Source organism: Nerophis ophidion, linkage group LG11 (assembly GCF_033978795.1).
Source record: "Nerophis ophidion isolate RoL-2023_Sa linkage group LG11, RoL_Noph_v1.0, whole genome shotgun sequence".
Lineage (NCBI taxonomy): Eukaryota > Metazoa > Chordata > Actinopteri > Syngnathiformes > Syngnathidae > Nerophis > Nerophis ophidion.
The window spans coordinates 25,708,537-25,729,785 of NC_084621.1; the positions used below are offsets into that span (position 1 = coordinate 25,708,537).

Here is a 21,249-nt window from a genome sequence, read left to right on the forward strand (position 1 = left end):
CTAAATGTAGAAAAACAATCATAATGTGAACTTTTTAACACAATAATATTTTGATGCAAGCAGGCAAATGTGCAACGACATCCAAAACTGACGCAAAGAAAAAATACGAATACTGTTAAAAAAAAAACACATTATCAAATCCATAAAGATAAAAATGAAATGCTGCAACTTGACTGAATAAAAAAAACATTAACCTTCCCAACCCCACCCCAGCCCACCCTATAAGGATATCACGCATTGCGCCTAAAAATATTGCGTTACTAAGTGCGCTTCATATTGATTTTTACCTCAAATGTATTCCTAACCCCTTCCTGTTCAGTCACTGATAAAAATAAAATGTCAAATTTCCCTTGAATATGTTCGTTGCTCCTGGTAGCGTGAAGCGTTTAGTCCCGTGTTGGTAAACGTTGGCACTTGGATTGAATGGCGGCCGGTGATGTGACCAGAAGAAATAAATATGTATGTTTTAATAATGCTACATTTGGTATTTTGCACTGGGAAGATAAATTACTGAACAGTTTATTTACCACAAAGTAGTTTTAGTTAAAAACATGCATCAAATGAAATTCAAGCTTGATTGAAATAATATAAAATTATTTTCAGATAAATAAATAAATAAAAAAAGGGTAAAACTCTTGTAATTAGGGAGCTTAAAAAAAAGTTCTGGTAGGGGCTACTAAAATTTTACAGCATTAAAGACAATATTTACCCCTGACAATATATGATATACGTCATGTCTTTTTGATCATGTTTTGTTTAGTTGTGTTAGATTACTTCAAGACTTCATTAGTCCCTGTTTTTTCACTCCATTATTTTGTTTCCATGCCTACCAACCAGTTCACTTGTCCTCACGACTCACGCACCTGATTCATTTGAACTCACGCACCTGTTTTCAAGCACCTTAGCACTATTTAAGCCTGTAGTTGCCAGGCAGTCAGCCTGGCGATATCATCCTCTACCACCCTCTACTCCAGGGGTCACCAACGCGGTGCCTGCAGGCACCAGGTAGCCCGTAAGGACCAGATGAGTAGCCCGCTAGCCTGTTCTAAAAATAGCTCAAATAGCAGCACTTACCAGTGAGCTGCCTCTATTTTTTAAATTGTATTTATTTACTAGCCAGCTGGTCTCACTTTGCTCGACATTTTTAATTCTAAGAGTGACAAAACTCAAATAAAATTTGAAAATCCAAGAAAATATTTTAAAGACTTGGTCTTCACTTCTTTAAATACATTCTTTTATTTTTTACTTTGCTTCTTATAACTTTCGGAAAGACAATTTTAGAGAAAAAATACAACCTTAAAAATTATTTTAGAATTTTCAAACACCTATAAGGTATTACATTTTATATTCCTCCCTCTTCTTTCCTGACAATTTAAATCAATGTTCAAGTAAATTTATTTTTTTATTGTAAAGAGTAATAAATACATTTGAATGTAATTATTTATTATAGCTTCTGTTTTTTCGGCGAAGAATATTTGTGAAATATTTCTTATTACGATTAAAATTAAAAAAATGTATATTCTGACAAATCTAGAAAATCTTTAGAATCAAATTTAAATCTTATTTCAAAGTCTTTTGAATTTCTTTTAAAAAAAAAAAATTCAGGAAAATCTAGAAGAAAAAAATAATGATTTGTCTTTGTTAGAAATACAGCTTGGTCCAATTTGTTGTATATTCTAACAAGGTGCAGATTGAATTTTAACCTATTTAAAACATGTCATCAAAATTCTAAAATTAATCTGAATCAGGAAAAATTACTAATGATGTTCCATAAAATGTTTTTTTAATTATTATTATTAATAATTAGCTAGTTTTTCTCTTCTTTTTTTCGGTTGAATTTTGAATTTTAAAGAGTTGAAATTGAAGATAAACTATGTTTCAAAATTAAATTTTCATTTTTTTCCTGTTTTCTACTCTTTTAAACCGTTCAATTAAGTGTTTTTTTAATCATTTTTTCTCTACAAAAAAACCTTCCGTAAAAGGAAAAATATGTACGACGGAATGATAGACAGAAATACCCTTTTTTAAGAAATATACATAGATTTATTTAATAAAGGTACATTGAGCAAATTGGTTATTTCTGGCAATTTATTTAAGTGTGTATCAAACTGGTAGCCCTTCGCATTAATCAGTACCCAAGAAGTAGCTCTTGGTTTCAAAAAGGTTGGTGACCCCCGCTCTACGCACCCTTGCTCCGTGCTGATGATCCATGCTCCTTTCTCGTTTGCAAGTTTTGTTTTATGTCCATAGTTTACATTGTAGTAACAGTTTTGTTTCATAGCCAAGTTTTTTACCTCCTCTGAGAGCGCCTTTTGTTTATACCCTTTGTTTTGTTTGTACTTTTCGAGTTAAAATTTAAAGATATCATTAACTTCACGCCATGTCCGGTCCAGTCGTTTTGCACCACGGGAAAACAAACCGCACCATAGTCCATGTCTTGACAATATGTATTACTAAAATAATGTATTGTATGATATCCATAACAATAATTATATATACTACACTATTTACCTCTGCCGTAATATAATAATATATACTACAATATTTACCTCTGCCATAAGATAATACTACAATAATAATATACAACACAATATTTATGCCAATATATAACATGTATGACAATAATAATATATACCACAATATTTACTTCTGCCAATATACAATATTAGAATAATAAAAATATATATATTAACAAATGTACCTTTGCCAAGATATATCAATCAATCAATCAATGTTTATTTATATAGCCCTAAATCACAAGTGTCTCAAAGGGCTACACAAGCCACAACAACATCCGCGGTACAGAGCCCACGTAACTTATAATAATAATTATAATATCCTACTGTGCAATACTACCCTTCAAGTGCAATACGTTTGACACTGATTGTTATTTATTACTTCGGTACTCTTGTCTTGTTCTGTATATTGTACAGTATTTTGTATTTCTATAGTGTTTTGTACATTGTACAGGATTGCTTATTATTTTTATTGGATAGTAGTCTGTTTATTTCAATTGTTCGTTTTTTCCTTTATTACCCTTTGTGCCCATATTTGATCCCACTACCTTACCTTAATTTCGTTATATGCAAATATAATGACAATAAAGTCCATTCTGTTCTATAAGGGCAAGGAAAAACTCACCCCAGTGGGACGTCGGTGACAATGACTATGAGAAACCTTGGAGGGCTTGTATAATAACTATTATAACAATAACATATGATACATGTACCTCTGCCAATATATCATTTTGTGATAATATTACCATTTAATACAATATTTACTTGCTGGCCCCCCTCCAACTACCTTTTCTTTGCAAATATTAAAATACCACTGCCGTTCATTTGTGCCACAAAAATGTCAGTTTATGCTGTTATAGTTCTACTCTTAAGTACTACTGTAATTCTAAATTACATTTTCTGGCTAATGATGTCCACTTTTTTCCAAATCTACCCAAACTTGACCCAAACCTTAGTGCTGTCAAAAAAAATATAGATATAAAAAAAATATTCAGGTATTTATTCGTCAGTATCGGTCCACACATCACTGCGGGTGTAAATAATGACAAAACGGTAAAAACATTACGACAATACAAGATGTTTTTTTTTGACAGCGCTAAGGTTGGGGAGAAGACCCGCTGTAAACCCTGCGATCTGAATATGAGTCGCCTTTTGTTTTGTTTTTTGCGTGCCTGTGCCTATGTTGCAACATACCTAGTGCATTAGCACGCGGGCTCTCGCGCAGGACGCACGTCCCCAGGTAGCCCTCCAGCTGGGAGGTTTGGCGCATGCCTACAGGGCACACACACACACACACACACACACACACACGCACACACATACGCACACAAAACACACAGTGGGGAGAAAGAGAAATAGGGTATTTTCACCAGTGCACTACTTACTGGAAATGCTAGCAGAGTATGTTATTGATCTTTAAAAACACACAAGTAGGCATATGAACGTGTGTGTGTGTGTGTGTGTGTGTGTGTGTGTGTGTGTTCCCACGTGTCGTTCTACATTAACAGATAGCATCGCAACATGTGCGGAACTGTGGAGGTCCTTTGAGTCAGCATTATCTGGTGTGGCATCACAGGTGCCACGCACGCAACCGCCGCAGAAGAAGAAAAAGTAATGTTTTATAAGCACGCATACACAAACAGTGAGATCTCCGGCTTGATGGCGTTACATTCAATGTGAGGGAGGTTTTTTGTTATTTTGTCACCCGGTAATATAAAGCGTGACTTTAAAATTGATTCAATGAAAAAATACTAAAAATATATTAAAAAAATGTATAAATATATATTTAAACACACATATAGTAGATACACATTAAAAAAATAATAAAATGAAGCCAATAATGAAATGTCTTTGTAGTCCCCTATTATTTTGAAAAGTATCGGAAAGTATCGAAATACATTTTGATATCAGTACAAAAATATTGGTATCAAGACAACCGCACTTTATTGTTAATAACTCACTTCTTTTTGCACTTGTATGATGATAAATGATATGCCCTAAAACAGGGGTGTCCAAACTTTTTCACTCGGGGTCCACATTGGGATAAAAAATAATTGGGTGGGGGCAAACGCATGTAACATGTACATCTATGTGTGTGTGTATGTATGTAGATAAACATATCCATATATATATATATATATATATATATATATATATGTATATATGTGTGTATGTGTATAAACAGTATATATATATATACATATGTGTATGTATATATATGTATGTGTATAAACAGTATATATATACATATATATATATATATGTGTGTATGTGTATAAACAGTATATATATATACATATATATATATATATATACATATGTGTATATATATATATATATATGTATGTGTATAAACAGTATATATATATACATATTTATACACATGTATATATATGTGTATAAACAGTATATATATACATATATATATGTGTACAAACAGTATATATATATACATATATACATATATATTTAAACACACATATAGACACACATTTAAAAAAAAGAAAAAAAAAACATCTATCGGTAATTGAATTTCAGAAGGGGCAGTGTTCCAAAATAACACTTTGTGCAAAAGTGTTGGGACACATATCTATTTTGCATTGAGCCTGTTCCGTTCAGCAGGTTTGATCTTTTTTTTTTTTTTTGCACACTTTATTATAGGGTTGAACGGGAAACCGGTACTAATAAAGTACCGCGGTACTAATAAAGTAAAAACTATGCAATACTGCCTTTGAAAAATACCGGTACTTTTTTGTTCACATCCGCATGCTGCCGAGCAAAGGGGTCGTGGGGTTGAGTGTGTCAGCATGCACACACAGCTAAGCATACAAGCAGAAACAGGGTGGAGAGGCTGCTTTCAAACACGCCTCGTCAAAAGGTGGCATTAAGGCGTAACAATTTTTGCTTCAAACTGAGGTAAACATTTAAATAACAATCATGCAGACCTGCGTAAGAAGTTCAAAGGTAATGTAATCAACAAGCTCCCCTGCTGTGATATGTAGACGTGCACACAGCCGCTCTTTGCCAATTATTAGCGCAGTCAAAACCGCCCACATTGTGTAAACTATAATGCAGGTGAAATAATTAAATAATGATCCAAAGTCCTACAATTTGTGTTCGATCTTTAAAAATGTGTGTTTCACCTACTACAAGTCTCAGTTGTGTACTTTTAGCGTATTTTTTTTAGTATTTAGTACGGATTGTATTTGTCTTAAAGCAGAGACCAAGAGTGACAAACAAACCAATAAGCATTGATTACAATGTCAATAAAGCTTTCTGTTCTATTCTAACTTAATCCGGGATTATGGGAGGCTATATTTATTGAAAAACAATTTACAATTTTATAAGTGCAATAAAAAAAAAGCCCAGTGAGTACAATTACTTACGATTTTTATTTTAATCATATTTAATTGTTCTTTGAGTGCAAAAAGAAGCATATGTCTAATGTATGGCAATATTTTCAGTTAAAATGAGCCCAATATTGAAATTTCTTCTGTAGTCCCCTATATTTTGAAAAGTAGCGGAAAGTATCGTTAATACATTTGGATATCGGTACCAAAATATTAGTATTAAGACACACCTACTTTATTGGTAATATTAACTCACTTTTTTTGCACTTGTTAGAAGATTAAGGATACACCTTAAAACAGGGGTGTCCAAACCTTTTGACTTGGGGTCCACATTGGGAAGAAAAAAAATGAACGGGGGCGAACGCATTTAAAGTAACATGTACATATATGTGTGTGTGTTTATATATATATATATATATATATATATATATATATATATATATATATATATATATATATATATATATATATATATATATACTGTATACAGAGGCTACGTCATCCCTACAAGCCTGTTTCGCAGGTTTCCCTGAATAAATACGTAATATATATATATATATATATATATATATATATATATATATATATACACACACATATATATATATATGTGTACACGTATATATATATAAATATATATACATATGTATACGCATATGATATAATATACATTTGTTAATTACATAACTCCACATACATGTATATATATATATATATTTATATATATATATATATATATATATATATTTATATATATCTATATATATATTCATATATATATATTCATATATATATATGTGTGTATATATATATATATATATACACACATATGTATATTTATAAATATATATATATATTTATATATATATATATATATATATATATATATATATATATATATATATATATATACACACACATATATATATATGAATATATATATATAAATATATATATATATATATATATATATATATATATATATATATATATATATATATACATATATATATAAATATACATATATATATATATATATATATATACATATATATATATATATATATATATATATATATATATATATATATATATATATATATATATATATATATACACACACACAGCCCTAATCGGCTTTCGAATGCATTAATCAGCGTTGCCCAAACAAGTACTCTTTCACAAAAATCGTCCGACAGCTCCCTGGATATTCATGTTTGCACACAAAACGAGAGACGGATAAAAAGAGGCCTCGATATTGGATGATCAGAGCAAAGTCAGCTCAGCTGCTAAACAGTGTGGCATCATCTAAAATTATTAGATAACGAGATAAAAATGTGTCGCTGCTTCATGTGACAGCAAGACAAAGAGACAGTTAGTCGGAGAACATATTGTATTAGCGTGTGTGCCAGAAACAAAAGCATGTGCGTGTCATACTTTGCAACCCACCCTCCGTCGGTTTTGCTTACCCATCATATCCTTTGTCTTCTTGAAATGTTTATACCAGCGCCCAAATTCCTGACACTTTGCCGCCGACACATTTGCATAGTAAGTGCTGTTGACAATGGAGGAAATCATACTCTGAAAGAGAGATTGATTGAGAAAGCGAGAGAGGCAGACGTTAGAATCCCGCCGTGCAAAAGGCGGACAAAACGTTAACACTTGTGAAACATGCGGCGACACAGCGGTTTGTCACAACAAATAAAGTGAAAAAATAATGATAATATAATAATAATAAAATAAAACGAGAACGTGTGCGGAGCAACTCTGCGCTTTGGAAGAGAGGAAGAAAGAAGAGGGGAGGAAAAGGCGAGTGAAACATGCAGTTTGGGGTCTCGTGAAAGAAATTGAAATCAAACAAGGCTTTATCTGTTCTCTCTTATCAAATGCCACTGAGTTTGTCTGAAGAGTCTTTTTTTTTTCTTCTTCTTTGATTCTAATTGTGAGTGCAGCTCCGCATCTGCCGGAGTCAACATCGGAGATATTTACCTTCAAAAGGCCCGGCGTGGTATTTATCTCACAAGTATGGCGGCAGCATCTGGACCGCGCGGCGCAGACACGCTCTTCATTTAAACAATCTGTTAGGAACTTCGACTTCAAGGAGTTGGCGGGTCGCGGCGAGCATGTCGAGCCTGCGCTCTCGCCGCATCCACTCACGGCGGACCTCCTCTTCCACCTCCTCCTCGGAGATAAACAAAGAGGCGAGATCCTTCTCCTCCGTGGCGGTTTCATTATTAAAATGAATGTTTTAACACCTTGCTGGCCTGCGGGTGAATACGGAGGTTGGCGCGGGAGAAAAAACTGTTTTCGATCGTCATACATATTCACGAGAGCCCAGCCATCTGTTTTGAAATTACAGGTATGCCATCTTTATCACTTTCCATCATGGAGGCGCTGGGGGAGGTTGCTCGCACGCTCAGCGGGCCCGTGATGCTCCTCTGACCCCGTGACCTCTCCGGCAGCTCTCTTTCTTGTCATGAAAAATAGGACCACACTCTTTAAAGCTTCCTCACTGATCAGTAACTGGCCTGCGACGCTGCTGCACGAGTGCGTACTAGATCATTTCTCCTGTACTCTAGCCTCAAACATGGATAAGTACAAACCCCGTTTCCATATGAGTTGGGAAATTGTGTTAGATGTAAATATAAACGGAATGCAATGATTTGCAAATCATTTTCAACCCATATTCAGTTGAATATGCTACAAACACAACACATTTGATGTTCAAACCGATATTTTTTTTTTGCAAATAATCATTAACTTTAGAATTTGATGCCAGCAACACGTGACAAAGAAGTTGGGAAAGGTGGCAACAAATACTGATAAAGTTGAGGAATGCTCGTCAAACACTTATTTGGAACATCCCACAGCCACAGGTGTGCAGGCTAATTGGGAACAGGTGGGTGCCATGATTGGGTATAAAAGCATCTTCCATGAAATGCTAAGTAATTCACAAACAAGGATGGGGCGAGGGTCACCGATTTGTAAGCAAATTGTCGAACAGTTTTAGAACAACATTTCTCAACGAGCCATTGCAAGGAATCATCAAAAGGTTCAGAGAATGTGGAGAAATCAATGCACGTAAGCGATGATATTACGGACCTTTGATCCCTCAGGCAGTACTGCATCAAAAACCAACATCAGTGTGTAAAGGATATCACCACATGACCTCAAGAACACTTCACAAAACCACTGTCAGTAACTACAGTTGGCCGCTACATCTGTAAGTGCAAGTTAAAACTCTACTATGCAAAGCGAAAGCCATTTATCAACCACACCCAGGAACGCCGCCGGCTTCGCTGGTCCCGAGCTCATCTAAGATGGACTGATGCAAAGTGGATAAGTCTTCTGTGGTCTGACGAATCCACATGTCAAATTATATTTGGAAACTGTGGACGGGGTGTTCTCCAGAACAAAGAGCAAAATAACCATCCGGATTGTTATAGGCGCGGAGTTCAAAAGCCAGCATCTGTGATGGTATGGGGGTGTATTAGTGCCCAAGGCATGGGTAACTTACACATCTGTGAAGGCACCATTAATGCTGAATGGTCCATACAGGTTTTGGATCAACATATGTTGTCATCAAAGCAACGTTATCATGGACGCCCCTGCTTCTTTCAGCAAGACAATGCCAAGCCATGTGTTACAACAGCGTGGCTTCGTAGTAAAAGAGTGCGGGTACTTTCCGGGACCGCCTGCAGTCCAGACATGTCTCCCATCGAAAAAGTGTGGCGCATTATGAAGCGTAAAATACGACAACAAGACCCCGGACTGTTGAACAACTTAAGCTGTACATCAAGCAAGAATGGTAAAGAATTCCACTTTCAAAGCTTCAAAAATTAGTTTCCTCAGTTCCCAAATGTTTATTGAGTGTTGTTAGAAGAAAAGGTGATGTAACACAGTGGTGAACATGGCCTTTCCCAACTACTTTGGCACGTGTTGCAGCCATGAAATTCTAAGTTAATTATTATTTGCAAAAAAAAAAAAAAAGTTTATGAGTTTGAACATCAAATATCTTGTCTTTGTAGTGCATTCAACTGAATATGGGTTGAAAGGGATTTGCAAATCATTGTATTGTGTTTTTATTTATATCTAACAGTATTTCCCAACTCATATGGAAACGGGGTTTGTAGTACTACTTCCTACTTTAGTCTCAGAGCATTCAAACAATGACAACTGGACTGTTTGGTTGGTCTTAGAAGACATCTTCTTCCGCTTATCCAAGGTCGGGTCGCGGGGGCAGCAGCCTAAGCAGGGAAGCCCAGACTCTCCTCTCCCCAGCCACTTCGTCCAACTCTTTCCGGGGAATCCCGAGGCGTTCCCAGGCCAGCCGGGAGGCATATTCTTCCCAACGTGTCTTGGGTCTTCCCCGTGGCCTCCTACCGGTTGGATGTGCCCGAAAAACCTGCCGAAGGAGGCGTCCGGGTGGCATCCAGACCAGATGCCCAAATCACCACATCTGGCTCCTCTCGATGTGGAGGAGCAGCGGCTTTACTTTGAGTTCCTCCCGGATAGCAGAGCTTCTCACCCTATCTCTAAGGGAGAGCCCCGCCACCCGGCGGAGGAAACTCATTTCGGCCGCTTGTACCCGTGATCTCGTTCTTACGGTCATAACCCAAAGCTCATGACCATTGGTGAGGATGGGAACGGAGATCGACCGGTAAATTTATTTAGCCTTTTTTTAACCAGGTAAAATCCCATTTAGATCAAAGATCTCTTTTCCAAGGGAGACCTGGCCAAGAGGGCAGCAGCAAGGTTACATTTAAAACAGTAAACAACACATAAAACATCACATTTACAACATTAAAACTTGCTCATATGAGAGAAAATTGAGAGTTTTGCCTTCCTGCTCACTTCCTTCTTCACCACAACGGATCGATACAGCGTCCGCATTACTGAAGATGCCACACCGATCCGCCTGTCGATCTCACGATCCACTCTTCCCTCACTCGTGAACAAGACTGCGAGGTACTTGAACTCATCCACTTGGGGCAGGGGCTCCACCCCAACCCGAAGATGGCACTCCATCCTTTTCCGGGCGAGAACCATGGACTCAGACTTGGAGGTGCTGATTCTCATCCCAGTCGCTTCACACTCGGCTGCGAACCTCTCATCCAAGAAGGTTTAAATCGTTCATACTCATAGACTTAGATTGGTCAGATCTAGTCTAGTCTAGTGGAGTCTAGTCTAGTCTAGTGACTGGACGCTAGAATAGATCTGAACAATCTGAGTCTGGGAGCGTGGACTGGTGAAGCCTACTTTGATGAGAGGCCAAACGTCTTCTAAGAAAAACTGAACAGTCTAGTTGCCATTGTTTGAATGACCTGAGAATATAATGACCTGGATGAATGAGAACATCCATAGACATGTACTTACTACAAATACTACTACTACTACTACTACTACCTGTACTACTACTTCCTGGCAACCTGTTCATGCTATGGTTTACTTTTTGCCTGAAGTCAGTTTGCATATACTCCAGTCTCTGTCATGGACCTGATCAGGATCTGCTTAGAACTGATACTACTTTCAGGGTCACTACTGAGGCTGGAGTCTATCCCAATTCACTTTGGCAATACAAGGTCAACTACACTCTGGATTGGACGCCAGTCAACCACCGGGTGACTGTAAAGAAGGGCTATTTTACCATGATCTACCTTCGACTACCTTGTTCTACGGTCTTATTCTAACTTTTATTACCACGTTCTACCGTTCTCTACCAGGTTGTAGCCTCTTCAAACTTCTTCTAACTTCTACTACCTTATTATCCCCCCAATTACCATGTTATACATTATCCTACAATTGTTGTAGCCTATGTTACCTTCTTCTACCTTTTACTACTTTCTTCTATTTTCTACTACCTTCTTCGACCATGTTTTACCTCTTCCATTATGTTGTAGCCTCTTCTACCTTTTTCTATTTTCTACTACCTTCTTCTACATTCTACTACCTTCCTCGGCGTTCTATTGACTTCTTCTACATTCTGCTATCATTTTCAACCTTCTTCCATAATGTCCTTCCTACCTACTTCTACCATGTTCTACCTTATTCTACTACCTACTTCACCAACCTACCTTCTTCTATATTCTATTACCATCTACTACCTTCCACTTTCACCTTCTACTACTAGCTGCCTATGTCTACCTTCTTCTACAAGCTTCCTTCTTTTACCACATTCCTTTTATCTTTTTCTATCAGCTACCTTCCTTTACCTGCTACTTTCTACTACCTTCTTATATTTGCTAAGGCCTTCTACTTTTTCTACCATGTTTTACCTTATTTGACCCTGGTGTAGCCTTTTTCTACCTTCTTCTATTTTCCTCAATGTTCTACTACATCATTCTAAATTCTACTACCTTTTTCCACCTTCTTCCACCATGTACTTCATACCTACTGTGTTCAACCTTCTTATACTACCTACTTGAACACCCTATCTTCTTCTATATTGTACTACCATGTACTGCCTTCCACCTTCGGTTTTCTGCTACCAAATACCTTCTTCTAAATTCTTCTACCAGCTACTTTCTTCTATTCCTTCTACATTCTTCTATCAGCTACCATCCTCTGTCTGCTACTTTCTTCTACCAGCTTCCTCATTCTATGTTCTACCATCTTCTACCAGTTACCTTATATTACCATATTCCTTCTACATTATTCCATCAGCTACCATCCTTTACCTGCTACCTTCTACCTTCAACATTTTTCTATGTTCTACCTAATTCCACCTTAGTCTACTTTCTTCGACCCTTGACTACCTTGTTCTACATTGGTCTACCTTCTTTAACCTTTGTCTACATGTGTCTACCTTCTTCTACATGTGTCTACCTTCTTCTACGTTCTACCATCTTCTACCAGCTACCTTCTTTTACCATATTCCTTCTACATTTTTCTATCAGCTACAATCCTCTGCCTGCTACTTTCTTCTGCCACCTTCCTTATTCTATGTTCTACCATCTTTTACCAGTTACTTTCTTTTACCATATTCCTTCTACATTCTTCTATCAGCTACCATCCGTTACCTGCTACCTTGTACTACTTTGTTCTACCTTCAACATGCTTCTACTTACTTTGACCCTTGACTAACTCTTCAACCTTTGTCTACATGTGTCTAACTTCTTCTACATGTGTCTACCTTATTCTCCATTCTACCATTTTGTGCCAGCTACCTTCTTATACCATATTTCTTCTACATTCTTCTATCAGCTACCATCCTCTGCCTGCTATTTTCTTCTACCAGCTTCCTTATTCTACGTTCGACCATCTTCTACCAGTCACTTTTTTTTTTACCATATTTCTTCTACATTCTTCTATCAGCTACCATCCTTTACCTGCTACCTTCTACTACTTTGTAGTCCCTTCAACATGCTTCTATGTCCTACCTAATTCCACCTTATTCTACTTTCTTAGACCCTTGACTAACGTATTCTACATTCGTCTACCTTCTTCTACCTTTGTCTTTATGTGTCTACCTTCTTCTACATGTGTCTACCTTCTTCTACACGTGTCTACCTTATTCTGCATTCTACCATCTTCTACCAGCTGCCTTCTTTTACTATACAAGTACGACCCATTTACCATTTACATTCTTCTATTAACTACCCTCCTTTACCTGCTACCTTCTACTACTTTGTTCTACCTTCATCATTCTTGTATGTTCTACCTAATTCCACCTTAGTCTACTTTCTTTGACCCTTGACTAGCTTGTTCTTCAACTTTTGTCTACATGTGTGTACCTTCTTCTACATGCATCTACCTTATTCTACAGTCTACCATCTTCTACCAGCTACCTTGTTATACCATATTCCTTCTACTTTCCTCTATCACCTACCATCCTATGCCTGCTAGTTTCTTCTACCCGCTTCCTTATTCCACGTTCTACTATCTTCTACCGTTACCTTCTTTTACCATATTCCTTCTACATTCTTCTGGCAGCTACTATCCTTTACCTGCTACCTTCTACTACTTTGTTCCACCTTGAACATTCTTTTATGTTCGACCTAATTCCACCTTAGTCTACTTTCTTCGACCCTTGACTAACTTATTCAACATTTCTTTACCTTCTTCTACCTTCTTCTACATGTGTCTACCTTTTTCTACATGTGTCTAGCTTCTTTAACATTTGCCTACCTTCTTCAACATTTATCTACCTTCTTTTACTTTCCACCCTAATCTACCTTCGTGAACCTTCTGACCCCATGTCAGCTATGTGAACTACTACCCTACCAGTGGCTACCTAAGGTCAGTGATTGCAACGCAGCCTACTACAGCTCTGCTAAGATGCAGCATTTACTGGACAACGAGTAGGTGTATCGTGTAACATATGAAGAATCAATGCACGTGGTGACACTTTCGGGGAATTAGCCTGCAATACTGCTGGGAGGATGCAGATGGTGCAAAAGGAGCAAAGGAGCTGGGGCGAGTTTGTTCAATACGAGCTGGATGAAACACATTTGGACAAGCGATAGTATTACGAAACAGCCTCTTATATTTGAAAAGCCTTCATTTGGGGAAAGTTGAGTTGAAGGTTAGAAAGACAAAAGTATTCCTTTTTTAATGGATCATACATTTATGCATGAAGAGGTTCTTTATTTTGCATTCATCTCGTATTGGTATAAGGAGAAACTTATTTCGCTTTTGAAGCTGTGTTAAACGTTTGTAGCTTTTCCTCCGCTACCTGCGCACTTTCAGGCATGGATATTGTCGGTCTTCCATGGAAGAGAGACACATTTCTCATAATGAACTCCTCCTCCCCTGCAGCCGTCTATGTTTTATTTACAGTATATGTGGGCTAAGGAGGCTCCAGGCAACAAACTAGAAGCAGACTCTCTCTCTCTCTCTCTCTCTCTCTCTCTATTTCTCTCTCTCTCTCTCTCTCTCTCTCTCTCTCACTCTCTCTCTCTCTCTCTCTCCATCCTTTCTCTAGCTCGCTCAGCCTTCTCCGCCATCTTTGACACAGATGTTCTAATAAATGCTGCTCATTAATCAGCCTTCTCCCTCAATACATCACTTTCTTTCTCGCCCACAGGGGGGCTTCTGCGCGTTTGTGTGCGCCAAACAATACACACATAAAAAGCGGGCACTTAACGGGGACCCTGCGGTGCTCCTGGGATGCCATTGAGATCGGGCGACCCCGGCCGGGTATGGGGGTGTCAACAGGTAACATGGCTCTGCACCTGTGTGTGGGTGCGTGTGGCATGTGCATGCGCGCACCCTCTCGGTGATGGCTATCTGCCGCACACCAGAGCTTATCGGCAGGACCAGGAAGTGACACTGGGTGACTATCGGGCCCCAGCGTCTACTCTACTCCCGTCAAAGGAGACAGGAAGTGTACAGTGTGTGTGTGTGTGTGTGTGTGTGTGTGTGTGCGTGCATGTGGCTTAGTGGGTCTGCGTGTGTTATTGTCGACTAGCAAAATGTGCCATAGAAGTAAAAATAAAGCCCTGCACGGATCAACCCAACTGGACACACACAAGTCAGCCGAGGGAGTAAAAGTGCATCCCATTTGTGAACTCGCCAAAATCTGAAACACACACACACACAGCTCAATTACGCCATCCACCTCAACTGGAATGACCCGCCCCCTCCCCCCCAACATACATGCATGCACACACTGGCATGGTAAGATGCCATTTTGATGACTGTTTGCAGCTGGTGCATTGGGGGCCTCGCAGTGAGTGGGTAAGCTGGGGGGCGAAAATGGCAGAGGGCGAAGTGTGTGTGTGTGTGTGTGTGTGTGTGTGTGTGTGTGTGTGTGTGTGTGTGTGTGTGTGTGTGTATGTGGGTGTGTGTGTGTGTGTGAAGGGGGGGGGGGGGGGGCTCGTTTGTTGCCATAGTTTCTGTGAACGTGGGCAAGGGGGCCTGCCAAGCTTGGTACCAACCAGAGAGCCCCATCTGATTGGCTGAATGAAGAAGCAGGATTACCATCTTTTAAGCCCCTGATGGCCACGGCTAAATGTGTACATCACATTAACGCCCTCGTACCATTCATGAACATTTATAGCTACAATATAAACAGGTGTAACTTGATGTAACGCTTTATTTGCCTCAGAAAATATGGAGTAGGGGCTAACCTTTTCTACGGAGAAAGCATGCAAGGGCCGTGTATATATATATATATATATATATATATATATATATATATATATATATATATATATATATATATATATACATGGTTTTGGCACTGTGGACAGGTGCCAGATCATGCTGGAAAATGAAAGCATCATCTCCATAGAGCTTTTCAACAGACACAGCTTCAATAGCCGTATTCCCATGGTCAAGCCACTCCTGAACTCTGGACAACGGAAGCTCCCTCAGTCAGCAATGGTTTGGGGAGCCATGTCAGCTGCTGGTTTTGGTCCACTGTGTTTCATCAGGTCCAGAGTCAATGCAGCTGTGTACATGCTTCCATCTGTTGTAAAGCTCTATGGAGATGATGATTTCATTTTCCAGCATGATCTGGCACCTGTCCACAGTGCCAAAACCAGCAGTAACTGGTGTACTGACCATGGCATTACTGTCCTCCATTGGCCTGCCAACTCCCCTGACCTGAACCTCATAGAGAATGTGTGGGTTTTTGGGAAGAAGAAGCTGAAAGACACCAGGCCCAATAATGCAAATAAGCTAAAGGCCGCTTTTGAAGCATCCTGGGCATCCATAACACCTCAGCAATGCCACAGGCCGATTGCCTCCATACCACGCCGTATTGATGCAGTAATCCGTGCATAGGGATTCCCAACCAAGTACTGAGTGCATTAATTGACATTTTCAAATGTTTGATTTTGTTTTGCTGTTATAAATCCTTTTTTTTTACTTGATCTGAGGAAATATTCAAATTTTTTGAGATAGGATTTTTGAGTGTTCTTAAGCTGTATGCCATAATCAGCAATATTAAAATAATAAAAGGCTTGCAATATTTCAGTTGATGTGTAATGAATCCAGTATGTATGACATTTTCATGTTTTTAGTTGCATTACAGAAAATAAAGGACTATCACAATATTCTAATTTTCTGAGACAGTCCTGTATATATCCATCCATCCATCCATCCATCCATTTTCTACAGCTTATTTCCTTTGGGGTCGCGGGAGGCGCTGGCGCCTATCTCAGCTACAATCGGGCGGAAGGCGGGGTACACCCTGGACAAGTCGCCACCGCATCGCAGGGCCAACACAGATAGACAGACAACATTCACACTCACATTCACACACTAGGGACCATTTAGTGTTGCCAATCAACCTATCCCCAGGTGCATGTCTTTGGAAGTGGGAGAAAACCGGAGTACCCGGAGGGAACCCACGCATTCACGGGGAGGACATGCAAACTCCACACAGAAATATCCCGGACCCAGGATTGAACCCTGACTACTCAGGACCTTCGTATTGTGAGGCAGACGCACTTACCCCTCTGCCACATATATACACATACACACATATATAAATATATATATATATATATATATATATATATATATATATATATATATATATGTATATATATATATATATATATATATATATATATATATATAGGCAGCACGGTGGAACAGGGTTTTGTGCATGTGCCTCACAATATGAAGGTCCTAAGTCGTCCTGAGTTCAATCCCGGGCTTGGGATCTGTCTGTGTGGAGTTTGCATGTTCTCCCCGTGACTGCGTGGGTTCCCTCCGGGTACTCCGGCCGGCTTCCTCCCACTTCCAAAAACATGCACCTGGGGATAGGTTGATTGGCAACACTAAATTTGCCTTAGTGTGTGAATGTGAATGTGAATGTTGTCTGTCTATCTGTGTTGGCCCTGTGAGGAGGTCGCGACTTGTCCAGGGTGTACTCCGCCTTCCGCCCGAATGTAGCTGAAATAGGCTCCAGCAACCCCCCTCCAACCCCAAACAGGAGAAGCGGTAGAAAATGGATGGATGGATGGATGAACGCATTGATGAACGCACAGACTGCACGGTAAGAGAACCTCACTACTCGCTAGTGAAAAGTTAGGGGGAAAAATATGATTACAAAAGCCAAATGTCCCGTTGTGGGAATATTTCCGCTTCAAGTCGGATGGGTAATATGAGCCCATCAACACGGACGACGAGAATGCCGTTATGGCAACAAAAACAATGCACTTTAAGACGTTCCATATTTATTTAAGTTAAATTGTTGCCTACGGAAATGAAAGTTCATAAAAACTTGTTTGTTTGTTTGTTTGTTTAGGACGGGGGTCAGCAACCCGCGGGTCCCTCTTTAGCACCGCCCTAATGGCTCCCTGGAGCTTTTTCAAAAATGGAAAATGATTGGGGGAAAAATATATTTGTTGTTTAATAATGTTTCAGTAGCAGGACAAACATGACACAAACCTTCCTAATTGTTATAAAGCCCACTGTTTAATATGTTTGTGTTTATACTTGATGACAATATTTGGCCAGTGCCATTTCGTCCTACTAATTTTGGCGGTCCTTGAACTCACCATAGTTGGTATAGTGTACAACTATCTCCGTCGCTGCCTTCTTTGTGTCATTTTGTCCACCAAACTTTTTATGCTGTGCGTGAATACACATAGGTGAGCTTTGTTGATGTTATTGACTTGCGTGGAATGCTACTGATCCAGGCTAACGTGCTATTTAGGCTAGTTGTGTGTACATATTGCATCATCATGCCTCGTTTGTAGGTATATTTGAGCTCATTTAATTTCCTTTATGTATGCCCTGCGTGTATTTTAATTCATATTTGCATGTATCATGACAAATTATCCGTATGTAATATCGGCTGCATTTCTGATTGTGTGCCATGTTGTTCCAGACCACAGCAAACGTTAACCAGCTTGTAAGGATTGTAATAAATTCATTAGAAGAAGACAGCCTGTCCTTTCCTTTAACTTGTTTTTTTAGGCACATAATTAAGCCAATCATTTCCAGGAGTTATCTAACCATCTGAGACACTTACTTAATGTGTTGCCTTCATTATAACACTTACATAAGGCTTTTAACTTTTTGCTGCTCCAGACTGATTTGTTTTTTTGTATTTTTGGTCCAATATGGCTAACGTGTTGGGTTGCCGACCCCTGGTTTAGGGTAACAAAGTTATTTACTGCCCAATTACAGTACAATGGTAAACGATTCTGCAGTAATGACGGATAAATGTTTGTATACTTTTATACATTATGATTACATTACATTATAAACACGTTTATTGGTTATTTCTTCAGTTTACGAGCATGATGTAGACCAGGCGTCTGCAACCTGCGGCTCGAGAGCCGCATAGCGCTTCCTTAGTGGCTCCCTGGAGTTTTTCAAAAATGTATGAAAATAGAAAAATTGGGAAAAAATATATTTTTTTTTAATAGGGTTTCTTTAGGAGGAAAACCCTACTATTTATATTAAACATGCATTTCTGATGAGAGTATTTGGCGAGTGACGTTTTGTCCTTATAATTTTGGCAGTCTTTGAACTCACCGGAGTTTGTATACATGTACAACTTTCTAGTTTTACGCCACTCTTTCTTTGTCTCGTTTTGTCCACCAAACTATTTATGCTGTGTGTGAATGCACAAATGTGAGCTTTGTTGATGTTATTGACTTGTGTGGAGTGCTAATCAGGCATATGTGGTCAGTGCATGACTTCAAGCTAATCAATGCTAACATGCTATTTAGGATAGTTGGATGTACATATTGCATCATTATACCTCACTTGTATGTATTTTTGAGCTCATTTAATTTCCTATGTCCTCTTTCTATTTATTTATATCTACATTTTTAATGACATTATCTATATGTAATATGGCCTTCATTTCAGCTTGCATTGATTGTTATAAATCCATTCGAAGAAGACCGCCCGCCATTTTCTTTAACTTGTACCATTGGCCATTCTAAGCCAGTAATATCTAAACGTTATCTCACCCTCTGAGAAGCATCTGCTTTACTAATGTTTTCCAATGTTCCAATGGTTAAAATAAATATTGTATTTCAACATTCCTGTCAATGAAGATTTGTGTCAACCTGCGACAAAGTCATTTTGATAGTAGGCTAATATAGACACTTATGTCACGTCTTGCCTTTATTATAACACTTATAAACGGCTTTTAATTTTTTGCGGCTCCAGACAGATTTTATTTTTTTTATTTGTGGTCCAATATGGCTCTTTCAGCATTTTGGGTTGCCGACCCCTGATGTAGACAAAAAGCTCGGAGTATAACTGCATAAAGCCAAATATTTTTAAAGTCAATAATTGCATATAATTGTAAAATGGTTGATAGACGGTCTAAAAGTAACAAATCTTCTTCACTCGTTATTGCATTTTAATTAAGGCTGTAACGATGAGTCGACAATAACATTTGTCTCAGATATTTATATATGTCGACAATAGTCGTGTTTTTTCGGTCACTTGCAAAAACAACGCCAGTGATATTTCTTGTGAAAAACATGAATACCTTGCTGGTTTTGCAAAGCGGACATTGTTTTAATGGCAGTACATCTGTTATACACGAGCATTTAAAGCTTAGATTTGATGTCGGATATGCAGAGGGAGGATGCGGACACAGCCTCTGTAAGACTACTGTCTTCTTCTACTTTGAAGTGACGGGAATTATATTCATATAGCGCTTTTCTCTACTGACTCAAAGTGCTTTATACAGTAAAACCCAAAATCTAAGTTACATTTAAACCAGTGTGGGTGACACTGGGGGCGGGTGGGTAAAGTGTCTTGCCCAAGGACACAACGGCAGTGACTAGGATGGCGGAAGTGGGGTTCGAACCTGGAACTCTCGAGTTGCTGGCACGGCCGCTCTACCAAAACTGAGCTATGATGCCACTCGCTAACAAGAGGGAGACAAAGTTGTGTGAAAAAATAACTTTAACTATCATTTCAGTTAAAGTTGAATGGCTTTTTTGCCGATATCCAATATACCGATATTGTCCAAGTCTTAATTACAGATTCCGACATCAACTGATACCGAGGAATTAACGCACTATTATGCCTAATTCTGTTGTGATGCCCCGCTGGATGCATAAAACAATGTAACAAGGTTTTCCAAAATAAATCAACTCAAGTTATGTAAAAAAAATGCCAACATGGCACTGCCATATTTATTATTGAAGTCACAAATTGCATTATTTTTTTTAACATGCCTCAAAACAGCAGCTTGGAACTTGGGAAAGCATGAGGAGGTTGAGGTGGGGGGTGTATATTTTAGCGTCCCTAGTGCTGCAAGGGGTTCTGGGTATTTGTTCTGTAGTGTGTTTATGTTGTGTTACAGTGCAGATGTTCTCCCGAAATGTGTTTGTCATTCTTGTTTGGTGTAGGTTCACAGTGTGGCGCATATTTGTAACAGTGTTAAAGTTGTTTATACGGCCACACTCAGTGTGACCTGTATGGCTGTTGACCAAGTATGCTTGCATTTA

The 21,249-nt window shown here is 38.5% G+C and overlaps 1 protein-coding gene across 7 annotated transcripts in view; it reads right to left on the minus strand.

The window, feature by feature from the left end:
• satb1b (SATB homeobox 1b) overlaps positions 1 to 21,249 on the minus strand; it is a 210,205-nt gene that overhangs the window by 83,110 nt on the left and 105,846 nt on the right. For all 7 annotated transcript variants that reach the window (XM_061915459.1, XM_061915464.1, XM_061915463.1 and 4 more), the window contains exons 6-7: positions 7,336 to 7,447; positions 3,711 to 3,788 (exon numbers count right to left, since the gene is read on the minus strand). In XM_061915459.1, the coding sequence (XP_061771443.1) occupies positions 3,711 to 3,788; positions 7,336 to 7,447 (190 nt within the window). The remainder of the gene's footprint in view (positions 1 to 3,710; positions 3,789 to 7,335; positions 7,448 to 21,249) is intronic.